Source organism: Accipiter gentilis, chromosome 1 (assembly GCF_929443795.1).
Source record: "Accipiter gentilis chromosome 1, bAccGen1.1, whole genome shotgun sequence".
NCBI lineage: Eukaryota > Metazoa > Chordata > Aves > Accipitriformes > Accipitridae > Astur > Astur gentilis.
This window is the reverse complement of record NC_064880.1, coordinates 13730201-13748256: the sequence shown is the minus strand read 5'-3', so window position 1 is coordinate 13748256 and position 18056 is coordinate 13730201. Positions and strand designations below refer to the sequence as shown.

Here is an 18056-nt window from a genome sequence, read left to right as displayed (position 1 = left end):
GAGTGAAGGGCTTGTTGAAGCTCGTGGTGCCATCCAGCTCCTCTGTTTCTACATCCCGTAGCATTTTGGCAAAGAAAAGCTTGTTGGATGGCAGCGATGCTCCTGGTGGAGATCCAGCTAGGGAATGGGGTGAATCTGCTTCAGTTTTTATGAGTTTGGGGAAAGGGACTGGGGCTTGAGTCCTGAGGTACCCAGCACTGGCTCCTCACCCTATAATCATTTGTTAAGTCCCTTTTTAGGTGGTCAGCCTGCAAGCAGTGGTGTTGACACGTGGCACATCACACTCCTGGTGTCTCCCATCCCAGGAGGGGGTCCTGCATTACGGACCCTACAAGGAGCCTCTAATCCCTTCCACCTTCTTCCCTCCCTTTACTCCTCCTCCCTGGGACCACAGCCCTGCCCCCCCCCCCCCCCCGCCCAGGGATGCCATGGTGGGACCCACTGGCCACAGGGCACCTGGCAAGTGGGGAGGGGGTCACCCATCTTGCACCCCTCTGCGCCGGCAGCCGTGGGAGAGCATCGACTGCAGCACTGGCTAAACTGAGAGCAAACCCATGCTGTGGGGTTGCTAAACCTTCCCCTGCCTCAGCTCACCAACAAAAATGCCTGCATGACCCCAGCAGCATTTTTTTGGGGTGCGCAGAGCCATTGACACCTTGTGCTGCTCTATGAGCCACTTTGGTCAAACAAGATATTTGCTCTGTCCTTCCATCCCACCTTTTATATAGGACAATGTTATTTCACTTGTGTCCTTTCCTCTTCATTTTTTCAGCAGACCCAGGCAAACTGAAAACGAAAACAATGCTCCGGTGCCATTAAACAGCCAATCCCCTGCTGAACCCAGCAGTTTTGAAACTTTAATGGCAGGAACAATTTTTTTTTTCTGAGCACTTGAGAGATGCCTCTTGGGTTTGTGTTCCAAGAGCTGGTATCAAGATTGGTGGCATCTCCCGGGTGAGTCCCATAGGACAGCTGCTCTCCTGCCCATTCCCATTGCACACAACCTTCACAAAAGAAAACTATCCCTGCTTTTCAGAAGAAGGTTTGTTGTGCAGGTTTCCAGCATCTCCTTTATCACTGCCTGCTTCTTCACTCCTAAGTCCTCCCAGGGGTAACCACAGCAGGGCTGGTGGTCTTTATAGCCACCATAGGTGGGCAGGTGCTTAGATTGCAGCCTTGGGGCATCAAAGTTTGAGGTGAGCATTAACAAAGAGGTGTTATGCAGCAAAACCAGCTTTCATGCAGGGAGGGACCAGCCCTTGCACCCTGAGTTAAACCCTCTTGGGTACAACCCGCAAACCATCACTACCCAGAAATTACGGCTTTGCCATATGCCTTCTAAGAGAAAGGGGTAACAAGAGAAAAAAAAAAAAAAAAATGCAGGGAGGAACTCGAGTCCCCAACATCCCCAAATCTAAGGCAGACCGAGCTGAAAGCTTCGTGCCAGCCACTCACCAAGAGCCTTTTGCAGCCCAGAGCAGCAGAGGCACCGCAGTCCAGTGCCTTCCTTTGCCAAAGGGGCTCTAATATTTTAGGGTAAAATGGGGGGAAAAAAACCCCAAACCACAACATTACAGCCCACAAACCAGCAACCTCAGGGGTGATTGGTAAAAATAACCCTGTCTCCTTGCTGCTGGAGATGAGGAGCGAGCTACTAATTAGCAAATGCCATCACCCAGCCTTGTACTGTAAGGGGACCGTGTGATGGAGGGTCAGTCTGAGATGGTTTTCCAGGCTGACATTCGGGGTGACATTTCATGAGCGCATTACTGAGGGGTTAAATAATTGGTAGGGCTCCCCTTGCCTTTAAAAGAGGATGCACACCAGGATTGAATTCCCAGGGGATAATTAACACAGCTGCAATTCTTTGGGGGGAGGGGGGGCCTGGCTAGTATTTTTAGTTAGGCTAAGAGCTATAGTTATTTTATTCCTGTAATTGGTGGAAAAAAAGGGGGGGGGGGGGCGGGAAGCAAGCACTGCACAGTTATGAGAACTGGAAAGGGGTTTTTTTTTAATTGAATTGAATTATTTATGTTTGACAAAGAAGGGCCACTATAAACCAGCATAGCACAGAATACCTTTTCATATTATATAGAGCTGTTAAAGGGAAATGTTTCGGCACTATTTAAATATTATCTAATTTCCAATAAAAACTGGACAAAATCAATGCAGCCTTGGGATGAGTTTATATTTCACCGGGTGGCAGTTTTTAAAGGAGAACTGGTCCAGCAGCTCAGCCGGCTCAGCTCATGCGATTGCATCTGCAAAAGTTTTTTTTGGGGGGGTTGCAAAGCGTGACACCCCCCCCAGCACAAAGACGTGCGTCTTCGTGGGCGTCAATCCTGCGGTCTGACCCCCTCGCTCAGCCACCAGCCACATAACTGAGCAGCGCTGTCACATGGACCCGGGAAGGGGGGTGGGGGGGAAAGCACTGAAAATATAAACGTGGGGACATTTCAGTGGCAGGTTGGCTGTTTGCAAGGTGGCACCTGGCTCTGAGAGAGGAGATTAAACCTCCCAGCCCACGGTGCCTGGCTGGGGATGGTGTCCCAGGGGGGACAAGCAAGCATCACCTGGGAGAGACGCCCTCACGCTGCCGTCCCTCCAAGGTAGGCTTGGGCAACTGATGGTTTATCTCGTGGCGTGGTGGCCTCACCATCCTGCCTGCCCACAGGATGCTCAGCATCCCCTCCCCACAACCGTGGGGTACCAGGGGTGGGGGACACAGCCATCACAGGGAGCTCCGCCACTCAGCCAGCTCATTTTAATTATTCTGGGGGGGGGTGAGAGGGGGTACGAGCTTTAAATCGGTCGCGCATTGCAATTTGCACTTGAGAGCAGCTGGAGGAGGCAGTGCCGTGGGCTGCCAGCCTTCGGGCTCCCTCGCCGCGCTGGAAATTTCCCTGGGAAAAAAAAAAAAATGCCATTTCCCACTGCCGGAGGGCAGCTGTAAATCACAGTGGCGATGCCAGGAGCTCTCAGCGCAGGCACATCTGGACTCGCTGGATTTTTTAAGGCAGTCTCATGGTTTTTTTCAGCCAGCAGGGCAAGTTATTACGGGCTGAAATCTCCCCGGTGTGAGGACTAAGTTGTTATGCAGCAGCTTAACTTGGGGAACAAGCTCATGCTGAAGTCATTTTGCTTCTGTGTATCGTGCTCTTTCATGTGCCAGGAATGAGTTTTCCTCATAATGTGAAGCCGGTGCAGACAATTTAAGTCATTATTAATAGATACACTTGATCTGAGGAAGTAAAATGCTTAATGTTTTGTTAAATGAGGTGTACTCTGCAAACAGTCGCATGCAGGAAGAAGGTTAAGATGCTACCCCCGTGTTAGAAATTAATGAGTGCGAGGCTACTGTTAATGAAGTGCTCATCCTCGCCAATGTTTGGGGCCTGATTCTGTGTGGGAACATCTCTACTGAAGTAAGGACATATAAGGAGGATCCCAGGCTCAATTTGTTGCAGGATCAAGCCCTCAGCTCCTCAGGGTCTCACCGCATGGGGACCGGGATGCTGGGAGGACAGGTGATGCGCCCAAGGCCATGCAGCACGGCAGTGGCAGAGGAGAGGGTAGGGCTGCAGGGTGCCAGCCTTACTCCACCACCCAAAATAGCTGCCCAAGGGCAACAAGTAGTTTATAAGCAGTTGAAAACCCCCATTCTCCTTTGAAACTTAACCAGGGACTTCTCCCCCTCTCCTGGCCAGCCCCAGGATGCTCCGCAGGTGTCCTGGCTGCCAGCTCCTCTCTGCAGTAAATCACTCCCGCCTGTACAGCAGTGTTCCACTTAAAAACACAGAAATAGCATTTCATCCTGACATCACTTTCCACTCATCGGTGGAAAAAGCACTTGACTTGGCGGGCAGGAGCTCAGGCTTCTGGGTTTATATGTGCCACTCAGCTACAAGAGGACTTTTTCTTTCTACTCTTGCTGGCCCTGGCTATTTTTAACTCCCTCCGTCAGTGATGTTGTTAATCCTGTCACTACCGTGACCCAAGAAGTGTTATATACAAATAGACACTGATTAAAAGGCTCACAAGAAGGGGTCACAGGGTATTTCAACACACTCTCAACAGCAGGTTGATGCCAGACACACACACACACACACACACACACACACACACACATCCCTTGCAAAATTAGCCCACGTCTGACCAGGAAGGTCTAGACTCTTTGCTAAATATACCCAGCTGCCAGCATGGGAGGTGGTGCGTGCCGCGGGAGGGCGATCCCCTTGGCACGTGAAGGCAAGCTTCCTCCACGCCGCTGTGGAAATATTACAGGGTTGCTAATGAGCAGAGAGGGAAAGCGAGCCAGGGCTGCAGAAACATGACCCAGGACAAGTCCCTGAGGAAAACGATCCCAGTCTGTGCCACTCCCTGGGTCTCCAAGCCTTCTTCTGCACCTGCTGAGGGTCCCCAAGGTATAACAAGGCTATTTTTCATACCAAAGCAAGGCTTTGAGGAGGTGGTTCAGTTGATAACAGGAGGGTGAAGGGGCACAGAAAGGCTGGAGGTAGCAGAATAGCAGCAAGTGGTAAAAAAGAGAAAGATGAGGGGATCTGGAGGTTCAAACCAACCAAGCAGTTGTGGACAGACAGCCAGGTGAGAAGGCCAGCCTTCAGTTCAGAGGGAGAAAGAAAATGGGAGAGACCACAGAGGTTGACCTCAAATTAGTTCCCACTGCAGCTGTGAGTGAACAAGGACCCCAAGGCAGAGGGGTCCTTCACACAAGGCATTAATTTACACAAGACCCCCAAGTCAGCCCCCCCCCCAGCTCAGCGTGACCCCATCCTGGATGGACACATTGATTTTTATGTGTCTCTGTGCTCTTCCCATGGTCTCCGGGGCCAGGCAGCTGGATGTCACCACAGCCCTGCTGAGGAAACCCCCGAAGAAACCTCCGACGACCCTTGCAGTGGTGGATGGGTCGCCCCGGGCTTGGCACAAGGATGCTCATGGTCACCTGCAGGAGCCCTGCAAGGTCCCCGCTTGCAGGGGGGTATGGAGAAGGTCCCAAACATTTCTTCCAGGTTGACTCCACACAGAGGGAACCACAAAGCGTTTCAGCAGTCCCTCCACATCTGGTTGCTTTGATAGAGTTTAACGTCTTCCTGAGATCCCCTTTTGATCGTGTTCATTCCCTGAGGGGGGGGGGGGGGGAGGGAGTTGTGTTGCCCAGAGCCTCCAAGTCACGAGATGCCAAGGTCTATTCTCGTCCCCGCCACGGACTTCTCCCGTGACCTTGAGGAAAGGAGCCACGAGCCCTGGGGCAGCGGGAGCCAGGGACACTTGGCTGGCATCCGTCCCTGTGCTTAAATGGCAACAGAGGCTGGGCCTTTTCTCTCTCCTATACAAGGCATTAAGCCCCTGCCAAAGCCCTGGGAGGATTTGTACCTCTCTGGCTTTTGCCAAGTGCTTTGCATCCCTGCAGGGACACGGCAGTGTGCCGGCCTGGGTCGTGTTGACCGCTAATGTGATGCCCAGATTTTTCTGTATAGCAACCACAAGACTGGAAACAGGTATGAGTGCCTTAAAGAAAAAAACAACAACAGTGTTAGGCAGAGAAAAAAAAACACTTTCTCAGAGCACACAAATGAGGTTAAACCACAACAATGAGGTTGGGCACATAGGAGCTGACTAAATTTCTTTTTTTTTTTTCCCCCCTCTAAACACTAGGCACTGTTTTCCTCCCAGCCTAAACACTCACGTCTCAAGCTGCTGCCTGGACTTAAACCGGCAATTTAATCCAAGAGGTGCTGCCACAACACAGCCCTGTGACCATTTGACCCTCATTGTATCTCATGCCCGTTATCATCTGACCCCACCGGAGTTATAAATACAACAACAATAGAGCCTTAACTGGATTATAATTAGACAATGAGCCCAGGAGGATGGAAACAATGAACTATAAAAGCCCGTCTATCCTCCCAGCTAGGACCTACACACACGGGAAGCAGTGGAATGGGCGAGTTACCGGGACCCGTAACAGAAAAGCTACAGATTTCCCCCAAATTGGATTCGGAGCATCCTCTAACGGCTCACATTCCCGCCACCAAGTATTACACAGCCCTGGTCACGGGAGACCTGAGAAGCCTCGAGGTCCTGACTGACCGATACTATCAAGATGTCAACCTGGTTTTTGAGATCAGTAAAAATGAGCTGGAGTGGCAGGTGAAAAGCCAAGCCTCTTTTGGACTCTCAGGTACTTTTCCTTTAAAGGCCAATCCAGAAAAATTAAAACAACAGGTTTTTACTAACCCTAAACAGGAGAGGTGCAGTGCATTAGGCTGTTTTTATAGAGCCTGCTCCTGAGGTGGCTGGTTTCTGGTTAGCTGACTGCGTCCTGCAGCCCTATCCATAAATATTCAGCACTTTCTTGAATTATTTTCTTCTCTTCTGCACATACTAACCCACCAGAGGGGCAGGGAAGTGTTAGAAGCTTGTGTCCACGTGATTTCTTCAGGTGGGGATGGGGTGCTCCGTGGCTTAGGCATGTTTGCAAGGGGACTCGCAGCCCAAATTGCCCGTGCAGGGGTCAGAAAGAGCAGCCTGGGCCTACCTGGGAGAAAGAAGACGCTCCCAAGGTAGTGATACCTGGCGCCTCCCAACCCCACATGCTCCCCACGGTCCCAGATGCTCACCGGGCTTTGTGCATCTACTGATGGTCCGGGAGGTCCCAGAGCTGCTGGGAAATGCAATCCCGTGCTCCAGCTGAGCCCAAACCCAATGCATCCCATGCCCAGCCCTGCATCACCCTCCCACCACCCTCCCACCCAGCTCGGGTGCCTTCAGGCCCAGCACAGTCCCAGGAAAGACAGTTTTTCCTCCCCTGGGTGCAGGTGAGCGGCCTTTTAGCTCTTGCCAGCAAGGTCTTGCACACAGGGGACCCTGCACAGCTGGCTGCGGGCAGGGTATTGGTTTACCCAGCTCATAGCATATGAAATCCGGCTCCTGGATGCACACGTGCCAGGGGAATTTTTCTTCCCCTCTTGCCAACTGCCCTCAGAGCAGCCACCAAACCATAACCGGGCTCTTTGAATCCCTCTAAAGCTGCCAGGGAGCTAAAAGAAAAATAGAAAAAGCAACATCTTGATCCTCTTTATTCACAAGGCTGGCGGGGGGGTGGGGGGCAGGGGAACCCAGCAGGTCAGCCCTGGGCATCAGCCCCGCTCCCTCCACCCCACAGGGCTGTGGTCGCTGGAGTACAAGCGGGAGCTGACCACCCCGCTGCGCCTCGTCGCCCGCCGGGGTCACGCCGCCTGCCTGCGCCATCTCCTCCGCCGACGGGCCGACCCCAACCTGGCGCTGGGGGGACAGGGGCCCCTGCACGAAGCCTGCCTGGGGGGGCACACCGACTGCGTCGAGCTGCTGCTGGAGCACAAGGCTGACCCCAACCTGCGGAGCGACGAGGGTCTGGCCCCACTGCACCTCTGCACCATGCAAGACTCCTTGGGGTAAGGAGAGGGTCCCCCCTATCAGCATCCTCCCCACTTGCAACCTTGCTCTGTGTACCCAGCACGCAGACCCCGCTGCTTTTGCTTCTGGGGGGGTGCAAAAGAGATGCCACGGTCCCTGGCAAGGTTTCCCATATGCTCCCACATTTCCCGGCTGCATCAGCTGCTGCAGCAAGTTCAGCAGAGCCAAAAAGGGACTTTTTGGTGCCAATCACATTGCACGGCCCGGGTCTCCTTCCCATGAACAGCAACAGCCCAGCCCAGCTCCGCACACTTTTTCTTCCTCCTCTTCTCTGATGATTTCTCTCTAAAAAATCACTGTGTCCCACATCCCAGGTCCAGCACGCTTTTCCCCTGAGAGATGCTCAGGATGGGTCCAGTCATGGGGTACATGGGTCACCCCAACCTCCTCAGCCCCATGCTGACCCCACCCATGAGGGTGGTCAGTGCCAATCAGGATACCCACTCCTCCTCAAATCTCAGCCCCAGGGCTTAAGGAATGTGGGATGGGGTCTGCAGGATGGGAGCAATCCTCCCATCTCCTCGCCTCGCACAAGCCATGTATGGGTCTACCTCGGTTTATAGTCGGGGCTAAGGCTCGGCCACGTGCATCTGCTCCCTTCTCAGCCTGGGTCAGCATCAGCATCACACAGAGATGGGCATAAACATTGCCTTGAAAAAATAAGCTTTTCATGCACGTATGTATGCCTCAGTAGGATTTTAAGTGCCTGAATCATTAGACCCAGGGAATCGGGATTTTTTTTTTTCCATAAAGAGCTTGGCCCCTTGATAGCCTGACAAAACTACTTAGGGCTGTAGCAAATTTCATTGCCTGCCAGCTTCAGTGAAAACCCACTCCAGCTTCAATCCTCTCCCCTTTAAGCAGGCAGCAGGCTTAACTAGAAGTAGGTGGTGAAGGCAAGGTTCCCACTATGGAACCAATGTATCATGGGCCAGGTGTCAGGGAAAGAGTTCTGCAAAAGCAAAGCAGCCAGAGAGGAAAAGGTTTGCAGATGTAAATATCTTGAGCCTGGCTTATAAGTTAGAGTCTCTCCAAGACAGCCAAAAAATAAGATATCAATCAAATTTTGGCTCAGCCAAAAATGTAGGGATTAACCAAACGCATCCTTGGTGCAATAAGGGTTGGGGGAAGTGGGATGTGTAAGGGAGGATGCTACAAGCAGCCCTCATCACTAATAAGGAGCTGGTTTTAATTCCTTCACCTGTGTGCCCTTTTTACCTTAATGTCTTCTGTCTCCAAACCCCAAGATATCCTAACAGCCCCAAGGGGGTATTTTAGGCTTCACCAACTCACTTTCCCCCCGTTGAGATGGGGCACAGAAACCAGCTCGGTGCATGGAGGAGACCCCATGGCCCTAAGAGGTCCAGGTGTCACATTTTTGGCCAGGTGCTTCCTAGTGTGGGGGGAAAAAAAATTATATATATATATATATATATATATATTAAAAATAAGCCTTTGTCATGGATTTACATGTTATTTCCCCCAGAAGGACGGAGGGGGATGGCAGGTGAGCCAGCAAACGGCGGCGCGAGGATCAGACAGACGCAACGTGGAAACAGCTGAGTTATAAGCCCTTGAATATTGGGGCTTTATAATGGAAATGCTGAGAGACCCTTAACTACGCTACCCAGCGCTACGGGGGCTTCTACAATAACTAAGCCAACTCCCTTGAAAGATCAAAAATTAATAGACATTTCAGACAGGTTTTGAGGTTTCGACCACTGCTTTTCAATCGCAAAGACTTTGCTAAAGTTAGAGACTGAAGAGGTCAAGCTTTAGGTAACACAAACATTTCCTCTTTGATTAGGGGGAGACTACTTTACCTTGCCTTTTTTTTTTTATTTTTTTATTTTTTTTATTGAGTAGTAGATTTTAGGTCATCCTTAATTTTTTACTGACAATAAAGAGCAGGTCATTGACCTACATAGAGAGCTATTTTATTTTTCTCCCTCTCGATAACAATGGCCAGAACACCTATGTGCCAGGTTCTTCTGTATTCCCATATACTCGGCAATTCACCATGGGGGCAGGACTTAAAACCTTTGAGCCTCTCAGTGACTGGGATAAAAAAAAATTATCTGGGCTTCCTTCCAGCCATTTGAGCTTCAGAATCCATGAGATTTCAACAAAAAGGATATCAGAGCTTTAATCTAGGAGCTTTTTGAAGAGATGGAAAAAAAAAAAGTTCCAGTAAAGTTCAGTCTTACCTTCTTCACTTTAGGAGCTGTTCATGCCAACGTCGGCCTATTTAGTAGAGTTCCTCTCCTTGACCTCTTTTTTACAGCGGAGATAATTAACATGGTGGGGTAAGATGAGTCTCTAAATTCACTGCACTCTCTCCCTGGCGCTCTCCCGTTTCCCTCTTAAAACCGGGATGATTAAAGGAGTCTGCCTTTATTGGCACCCCGAAAAAAAATAAAATTAAAATAATTGAGGGGGAGAGGAAGAGTCTCAACTCTCCCAGCAGTGCCAGGGGGAAGAGCAGGCATGGGGTGGTGGGAAGGCGCATTGCAGGGATGCGGGATGTAGCTCCCGCCTCCCATCATGGTACCTGTAGCAGAAGGGATGGTGAATGCTACCACATTTGTAGAGTCCTCCTTCAGATCTGCGAGTCAGAAAAAGCTCTCTGAAGATCCCAGGTTTCCCGTGCAACCAGGGAGAGCCTACCTGGAGAGAAATCCCCCAGGGCTTGCCTTCTCCAGCCTTCCACATAGGGAAGAGGGCTTAGTCAAACCAAGGGATGAGAAAAGAAGATGTCACTCCTACCTCCGTGCAACTTGGGCTTATGGCTGTGCGATGCTGTTACATTCACTTCTTCAAGCTTTCTCTCCACTTTGGGAGCTGAAACCAGAGTTACGTTCTGGCTCCGAGCCTCCAGCTCAGAGGGATGAGAGATAAATGGTGGGATGAGTCAATGCAGGAGGACAGTGAGTGTCCGTGCAAGAAACGATAGGGAGCGAGCGCAAGAGCGGCCAGCTCAGGGAGACAGGACGGGTTTAGCTTAGGGGATGTGAGATGAAGATAGCTCATCATGGGAGGACTTAGCAGAAAACAGGAGCCAAGCAGGAAGACAGGTACCTAGAAAGGCAATGCAATCAAGATGGCAAGGGTCCCAAATGACAGGGAGATGGGCGCTAACCTGCTGGTGGTGGACCCAGCCCCATGGCACCCTCCGGCTATTCCAGCATCGGTCCGGACACTCTGCCCTTTTGGATGTGGGAAATAAGCATTCCTACAAATAAAAAAAGATCACAGATTTTTAAAAGCCAGCGTTTAGCATCATCTAGTGCCAAACCTCATCCTCTGCTCCATTTAGCGTTGCTAAAATGCAAAGCTCGGAGCATTTGGAGCCATCGTTTTGGAAACTCGTCCCCCCGCTGGGGAAGATCAGCTCCTTAATGAGTCCTGGGCAAGAAATAAAGAGCCCAAAAGCAGACATTGAGTGCAACCCGAGGCCTGGCCCTGCTTTTTGGAGAAGCTCCTCCCCAAGTTGGTGTGACAAAATGAGGGCTCATACAGACGAGTACCCACAGCTCACAAAGCTTTGGCAAAGAGACGGTGCAGAGACCGATGCCCGTGGGCTGGCGTTTGCCCCGCGGCAGCGAAGTGGTCCCCATGCCGGCACGGCCAGCCCTGCCTTCAACCAGCCCTCGGCACCGGCATTGCTGCAGTTCACCAGTGGGCTTGCGGTGCCCAAAAAGAGTTTTATCTTGTAAAGAAAGACAGGCTTCCTTTCTCCTTCTTTTAGGGAATTAATAAGAATAATCCTTGCATTCACAGCCAGGCTTGGGGAAGGCTGTTTTTCCGAGTGGGATCAATCCTGCAATAAATCACAGACAGATTGGGAAGTGGGCACTCGGATGCCTTGAAAAACAACCAAGCCTCACTCCAACCCCAGGGAAGGGGAAAAAAAAATCCAAACGGGATTTTTCCTTAAGAAAACCAAGGGCCTGAGTGGATTTTTGAGACAGGAATTTTCCTCCAGCCTCCGCTGCCCCAACCTCCTGCTCCTCCTGCTGGTTATTCATCGCATCCCATTTCAAGCTAAATCCCGCATTCCTAGCCTGGGCATTTTTCATCCCAAATTGAGCAGCATCCCTCTGGGATGCTGGGAGCTGTGGCCAGCAGGAACCATCCTGGCAGTAAGAGGGAAGGGGAAGGTGATGGGCATGTCCTGCCCAATGCAGCACCGACGTCTGCCCCGACTCTATTGATGGGTGAAGAAGGAAAACAAAACCCAAACCATTTTATCCCATTTATTTGAGCCAGGACCCCAGCACAAGGCAAACCTGTAGTACTAACACCGGTTGTCACAAATTAGTGCAACTTTAACCTAACAAATTACTTGCCCAAGCAAGGAGACATTCAGGTGTGTTACCCATCACCCGCAAATGAGTTAGGAAGGGTTTGGAAGCGAGTTTAAACTAGGCAAAACGAGGCATAGCTGTGCACAAGAGTGGCTCTTTGAGGGCTTGCTCCAGGGGTATCGCTGCTGCAGGTGAGCTGCTCGGCCAGGTCGATGGTACCTAGCTGGGTGGAAAAGAAACTGGCTTGCTTTGCCATGCTGTGTCTGAATTTCTGCTGAACTAAACCTGCGGCTTCTTGCAATATTCCCAGAAAATTGGAGAGGAGCCCTCAAAAAGCAGCAAGCGATCGCTGCGCCTCATTTAATGGGATTTTAGTCTAATCTGATGGTGCGCAACAGGGTGTTAATAAAAAAAACCAAGAAGCCAGAAATGCTGGCAAAGTGTTAGAGCATATGAGTTCATCGGCAGAGATGAGAGGCTAAAATAAGAACGTATAGCCAGCAAACATGAACGGCATCTACCCAGCACCTGCTGATGCCCCATACATTCAAACAGGAGGCACGTACTCCTCGTGGGGGCCTGCCATTTCCATTAACTGGAGGAGATCACCCCTTATTTATAGCCTCTCACTAATGTTCCCTCTTTGCCAAGGGAGGACTATCCAGGGGGGAAATTCAATATAAACCAACTTGGGTTTCTTCCAACAAGAACTTGATAAGAAAAAAGAATAACCCTTCAGCAAAATAGCATCTGGGAGGGATGGCATTTCCACTCTGGTATCTCTAGAAGAAAATTTGGGATGTCTAGCAGGAGGCCAAGAGGAATACAGGAACTCCCTGTATTGAAATCCCATCCTGCTATCAGTAAGGGAAAACCCCGTAGCAGAGCGAGGATGCTGGGCTGGAGGGGCTGGGCTCAGCTCTTGGCCTCGCCAGGCAACCCATGATGTACCATCCTTTACCTGGAAATTAAGGGCAGGGGAACATTCCCTCTGTCTTGCCCTTGCAGATGTAAATCTTCAGCCTGCGTGCTCTCGATACACAGTGCTTGCCAAAACTGGTGCAGTGCTTGTGCTCAGGGTCTCACGGCACAGCCACCTCCTCGCCTGGGAAAGAACAGAGAAGTTTTAAGCGTGATCTATTAAAAAAAAGAACAAAAGGGGATTTTTCTCTTGGACTAGGCTGCTGCATATTTAGCAACCAAGCCAAAAATACATTTTTTTTCCATTTTTCCCCCACAGAACCATCCCTTGGTTTGCCCCAAATACGTTATTTTAGGGTGCCAGAGCTACCTGTGACATTAGGATTAAGCTAACCCAGAGAGCTCCCGAGAGAGTTATTATAATTAGGGCTACAAATTCCCTGCTGTCAGGTCGGACAAGACCAGTGAACGTGACCAAGTTGTGGTGTGATTTCCTCCAGCAACAGACCCCCTCCAACAAAGTTTTACCGACCAGCAGCAGACAGCAAGCACCAAAACACACTCAGCGAGATAAGCCATTGCTTGAGAAAGGGATTCAGAACGTTTTAGAGTAAAAAGGGAATTGTAAAGTAAGGATCTGGGGCTTTGGGGGCACACACTCAATCTGCTCACCCACAACTGCATCCCCAGGAGACACCATCCACACCAGATGCCTCCAGGGAGGTCCAGCATGGTCTGGGAGCATTACACCTGCAAGGGCTGCAGAAACACCCTGTCCCCACAGGCCCCGCAGGATCTTTCCTGGCAAACTGAGGCTTGATAGCAGCCCAAGGAGGCATTTGCAGATCCTGCACCACCAAGGACAGGGAATGTCTCAACAGCTCCTATCAAACCTTGGGGACGTGATGCTGCAGGTCCAGAAGGATTCAAGTAGCATTATTATTATTATTATTATTATTATTATCATCCCCACATGTGTTAGCATTCATCTGGGCCAGGCAAAATGAGCAATGCCCTGGCACCATCCTTCCTCCCCAGGGCTCTTCTTCCTCCCCATCCCTCCTGCTGGAGGGATTAAGCTAGGGCTCTGCTCCTCCACAGCTCCCCCTCATTTTGCTTCTGTATTGGCCCAGAATCCTACTGAGGGCTCTGGGTGACACCTGAGCTAAAAGAAAAGTGTATTAGAGGAAAATTAAACAGGTGAGGGGGGGGGGGGGTTAAAGGTTGATAGACCTCCCTGGACTCCAGTCAACCACTGCTGAGGCTTCCTGAAGGACCGCTCTTCCCACCTCCCTGGCAGCAACTCTTGGGAAACACAAGCTGGCCACATTTTCAAGGTCTCGCTTGTGGGTCTGGCCCCCCTCCAAAAAATAACTCCTCAGTGCCACAGCGGTGAGCTCGGCCCCACACGCTAACCCGCCTGCCGACAGCCCTGCCCGGGCGGTGACATTGAGCCGCACCAGCCCCAGTGGCTCCCGGCAGGAGATGGAGCAGTCACTTTGATTCACTTAGACTGGCTGATCACATCCATTTACTCACAAATGCCAAAGGGAAAAAAAACACCAAAACACATTGGGGCATACCAGGCATCTTTAATCCCCGTCTGTTGTCAGAAGGATGCAGGCGGAAAGCTCTGATGGGAACCAGTGTCCCCACTTTGCAGCAGCCATGATGCCTCTTTGCAACCACACATGGTGATGTTAGAGGTAAAGAGAGGTACAAGTAGCGACTGAGGATGGGGAGGATTGCTTACCTTGATCTTTTCCTCCTGGGAACTGCAGGTTGCTGCTGCTCCATCATCACCGGGTGCCAAACAAGCCAGCAAAACTCATTTCTGCAGGCTTACACCACCTGCAAAGATCTTTCTTTTCAGGATGGGCAGAAAACACAATCCTTTAGTCCTCTCTGGGGCAGGAACCCCAAACAGGTGTTTAGGTCCCTTAGCGGGAGAAGGAGAATCCATTTTTATACGAAAGCAAACTCACAAACTCACTTCTGCTGCACAGAGCCTTTATCGAGTATTTCGCTCCATGTCAGCCTGGTCCCAGCACAGATTAAGATGGAGGCAGCGGTTTAAGATGTTTTCAGCTGAGAAGCTCTGTGGATGTCAGCCAAGGGGTGGGACTGTATAGATCATCTCCATAGCACCCCAAGGCTGCACCCATGCCGGGACATGAAACTGCAATGGACGGATTGATGGCACAAAGGGGCCCATCACCCTATGTGTCCTCATCGTGACTGGATGCATCCTTCACTGGCCAGGACTGACCTAGCTGGCATGGCTAACTGCGGGCACCACTCCCGGCGCTGCTCGACCACTGGCACAGCTGGGACAAGGATCACTGTTCCATGGTGGGTCTAGGATGGTGGGACCCTGGTGGGTCAAGGATGGTCAATGTAGTCAAGGATGGTCGGGGATGACCATTCATGAATGATGCTGGTCAAGATAGCCAAGGATGGTCAGGGATGACCGTTCATGAATGATGCTGGTCAAGGGCAAGAGGGAGACATTGCCCAAACCACCATTACCACCACTGCAGCAGGCACCAGGGCACAGGGTCACCCTCCCCAGCCTCTGCTGCTCCCTCCCAAAATCCTCGTGTGCCACAACCCCTGTGGGAGCCCAGCTCCAGCATGACCCTCATCCTCACCCCACACCGCTTCCGACCTCATCGTCCCTCACAGCTCCCACTCCAGCCCATGCCCCCCAAAACCCACCTGGGCGGTGCAGCCCCCCAGCTTCCCCATCTCTTTGCAGATGCGCCAAGCTCCTGCTGAGACACGGGGCCATCGTCAACCTGCCCAGCGAGGATGGGGAGGAGACGGCGCTCCACGTGGCGGCCAAGCACTGCCTCTGCGACCATGCCCGCCTCTACCTGCGGCACGGGGCACGCGTCGACGCGCGCAGCGCGCAGGAGGACACGGCCCTCGGCGTCCTCTGCGGGCAGGCACCGGGCGCCGGTGAGGGCTGCCTGCAGCTTTGCCGGCTGCTGGCTGCCCACGGCGCCGACATTGATGCCCGGGATGAGATGCGGAGGAGCCCCTTGCATAAGGCGTGCGGTGCCGCCAACGCCGGCCTGGCGCGCTTCCTCCTGCGGTGCGGGGCTGACGTCAACGCCATCGACTACGACGGCGTCTCCCCCCTCGGCTGCGTGCTGCAGAACGCCGCTTTCAAGAAGGAGCTGCGGCCCCACCTCACCGTCCAGCTGCTGCTCAACCACGGCTCCCAGAAGATATGGCCCCCCGCCTTCGTCAAGGTACCAACCCCAAAACCGCTCCCGTATATCCCCTGGCACCCAGGATTTTGCAATTGGGGTAGGGGTGCTTTGGGAAATAAAAAGCCAGGGAGGGGGGGGGAGAATTTGGAAGAGCTTCCAGATCCGGGAAGGGAGAGGGGACCGTGGCATCGGGGTTGGCGATGCTGCTGGGAATGATGGAAACGAAAACACCTGTGTTGTGGCAGTGGGGAAAAGCAGGCAGGGTGAAGGGTAGGATGGAGCCAGCATGGGCAGGGGGGTCTGGCAAGTTTCCCGCCTGGGGATCTCAGAGACAGGCTTGGTACATCAGCCGTCAGTGCAGCTGCCTTATGGCTCTGCGTTTCATTGATTTTACATCAAACAATAAAGAAAATATTATCCTGGATTATCACACACAAGCCAAAAATGTAAATAAGAAGCAAGGGCCGCATCCAGAGGAAGAAGTGCCACAGCGAGGCAGGTCTTCCCACTGCTTCACAGATGGAGAAGTATCTCCAAGGCAGGCCAGGACAAACCCTACGCCTGCCTTATATCGACATGGGACTATCCCAGCCTGGACCGTGGTGGGGTGGGACAAGCCGTGGCTGCAGCGCGTGGATGCTCTGCCCCTCTGGGACATCCATCTCTGTCTGAACACCCTCCCCATTGCCCACGACTAGGTACTGAAATCCTGCGCAGCCGTACCGGAGATCATCGAAGTCCTCTTCAACTCCTACTCTCAAATCTCCGTCTCCGAGAAGTGGGCCGAGGCCGTGCCGGAGGAGGTGTTTCAGGTGAGATGGCGCTGGTGCTTTGGCAGGGATGGCCGAGCCCTGAGGAGGGGGTTTTACCTACCGAGAGGTGTTTTTCCCCACCCAAACTTCACTTGGGTGGGGAGGGAAAAAAAAAGGAACGGTCCTCCGAGCACCACCGCACACCCAATTCATCACAGCAGCTTTTTGCATCCCTTTAGCTTCATCAACACCAAAACCCCCATTCCTGCCCCTGGCCTGCAATAAAATACAATCCCAGCATTTGGAAGTGACCCTGGAGCCAGACCACTGCCTGGCAGGAGCCCACACCACTAATTTTGGTTTTAAAAAGCTTGTCCCCAGATGTGCAACAGGTAAGGGCAGCCTGCTCTTGAATGATCTCAGATTGCTGCCTTACCCCCGCAGGTCTTTGGTTAGCTTGGCTGCGAGGGGGGGCCAGCTGCTGAAATGCAAAGAAACCTCTTCAGCATGTTCTAGGGGATTGAGAAGTGATTTTTTTTTTTTAATTCCAAGCTAGGGAAAGGCTGAGGCTTCACAGACCTATCCTGCTTTGTTTCCCCATCTCAGAAACAAGCGGGTGTCTTCTGCGTCAGCTCTAAGGCTTTCTGCAGGGATGCTGCTGCCGGTGGGCATGAAATCATCCTCCCCAAACAGTGCCTGCGGTGAGGCTGGGTTTCTTCACGTGTGCTTCCACAGGAGAATTCCTCACCCAGCCTTTAAGGCTTGCAGGATCCGTGTCAGTGCACGGAGCCCTAACCCACGGGCAAACATCGTCGCTGGGTTTCCTACCTCCTCCCCTTAGCTCTTCATCTCAAAAGTACCTCTTGGCTTGTTTGGCTTAATCAGGCAAAAAAATCAAGCCAACTGATGCTCTTGTTTTTTTCTCTCCCCCTCTCTCTTTGCAGCAGCACCAGCTATTCTACGAGTCCTTTTTCCGGCTGGTGGGCACAGTCCGGTGCCTGCAACATTTATGCCGCTCTGCCATTCGGAAAAAGTTTGGCAGCAAATGCCATTGCCTTATCCCCTTGCTGCCTGTGCCCAAGCCTCTGCACAATTACCTGCTGCTGGAACCCGAAGGAGTCGTGCTTTGAAGGGCCGAGAGGAGCCGGCCGAGGTCTGCCGTCCAGCCCTCCCTTACTTCGTCATCCCTCGGTGTAGCGCAGCAGCATCCATTTCTGTCAGCCAAGCGGAGGAGAGCCGGTTTTCGTGATAGATGGTTGTTTTTCAGGGATTTATAATGTAACTAAAATGTGCTTTCGGCTGTAACTTTGTATAGATTTTTTTCTAATTGTGCTTTAAATAGATTATAAAGAGTAATAAAATGATTAGTAGCTGTTACG

General features: G+C 51.9%; 1 protein-coding gene across 1 annotated transcript; it reads left to right on the top strand.

Annotated features, from left to right (window-relative positions):
• The first annotated feature begins 4837 nt into the window (after positions 1-4837).
• Positions 4838-17807, top strand: ASB18 (ankyrin repeat and SOCS box containing 18). The gene is made up of 6 exons (XM_049816812.1): positions 4838-5002; positions 5935-6205; positions 7190-7457; positions 15466-15964; positions 16624-16737; positions 17622-17807. The coding sequence occupies exons 1-6, from the start codon at positions 4838-4840 to the stop codon at positions 17805-17807; spliced, it is 1503 nt and encodes a 500-aa protein (XP_049672769.1).
• The last annotated feature ends 249 nt before the right edge of the window (positions 17808-18056 follow it).

Coding starts and splice junctions, on each gene's coding strand:
- ASB18 (XM_049816812.1), top strand. CDS start 4,838: ATGGTCTCCGGGGCCAGGCAGCTGGATGTCACCACAGCCCTGCTGAGG. Junction 5,003..5,934: donor AGGTCCCCGCTTGCAGGGGG/GTATGGAGAAGG, acceptor CTATCCTCCCAG/CTAGGACCTACACACACGGG. Junction 7,458..15,465: donor ACCATGCAAGACTCCTTGGG/GTAAGGAGAGGG, acceptor ATCTCTTTGCAG/ATGCGCCAAGCTCCTGCTGA.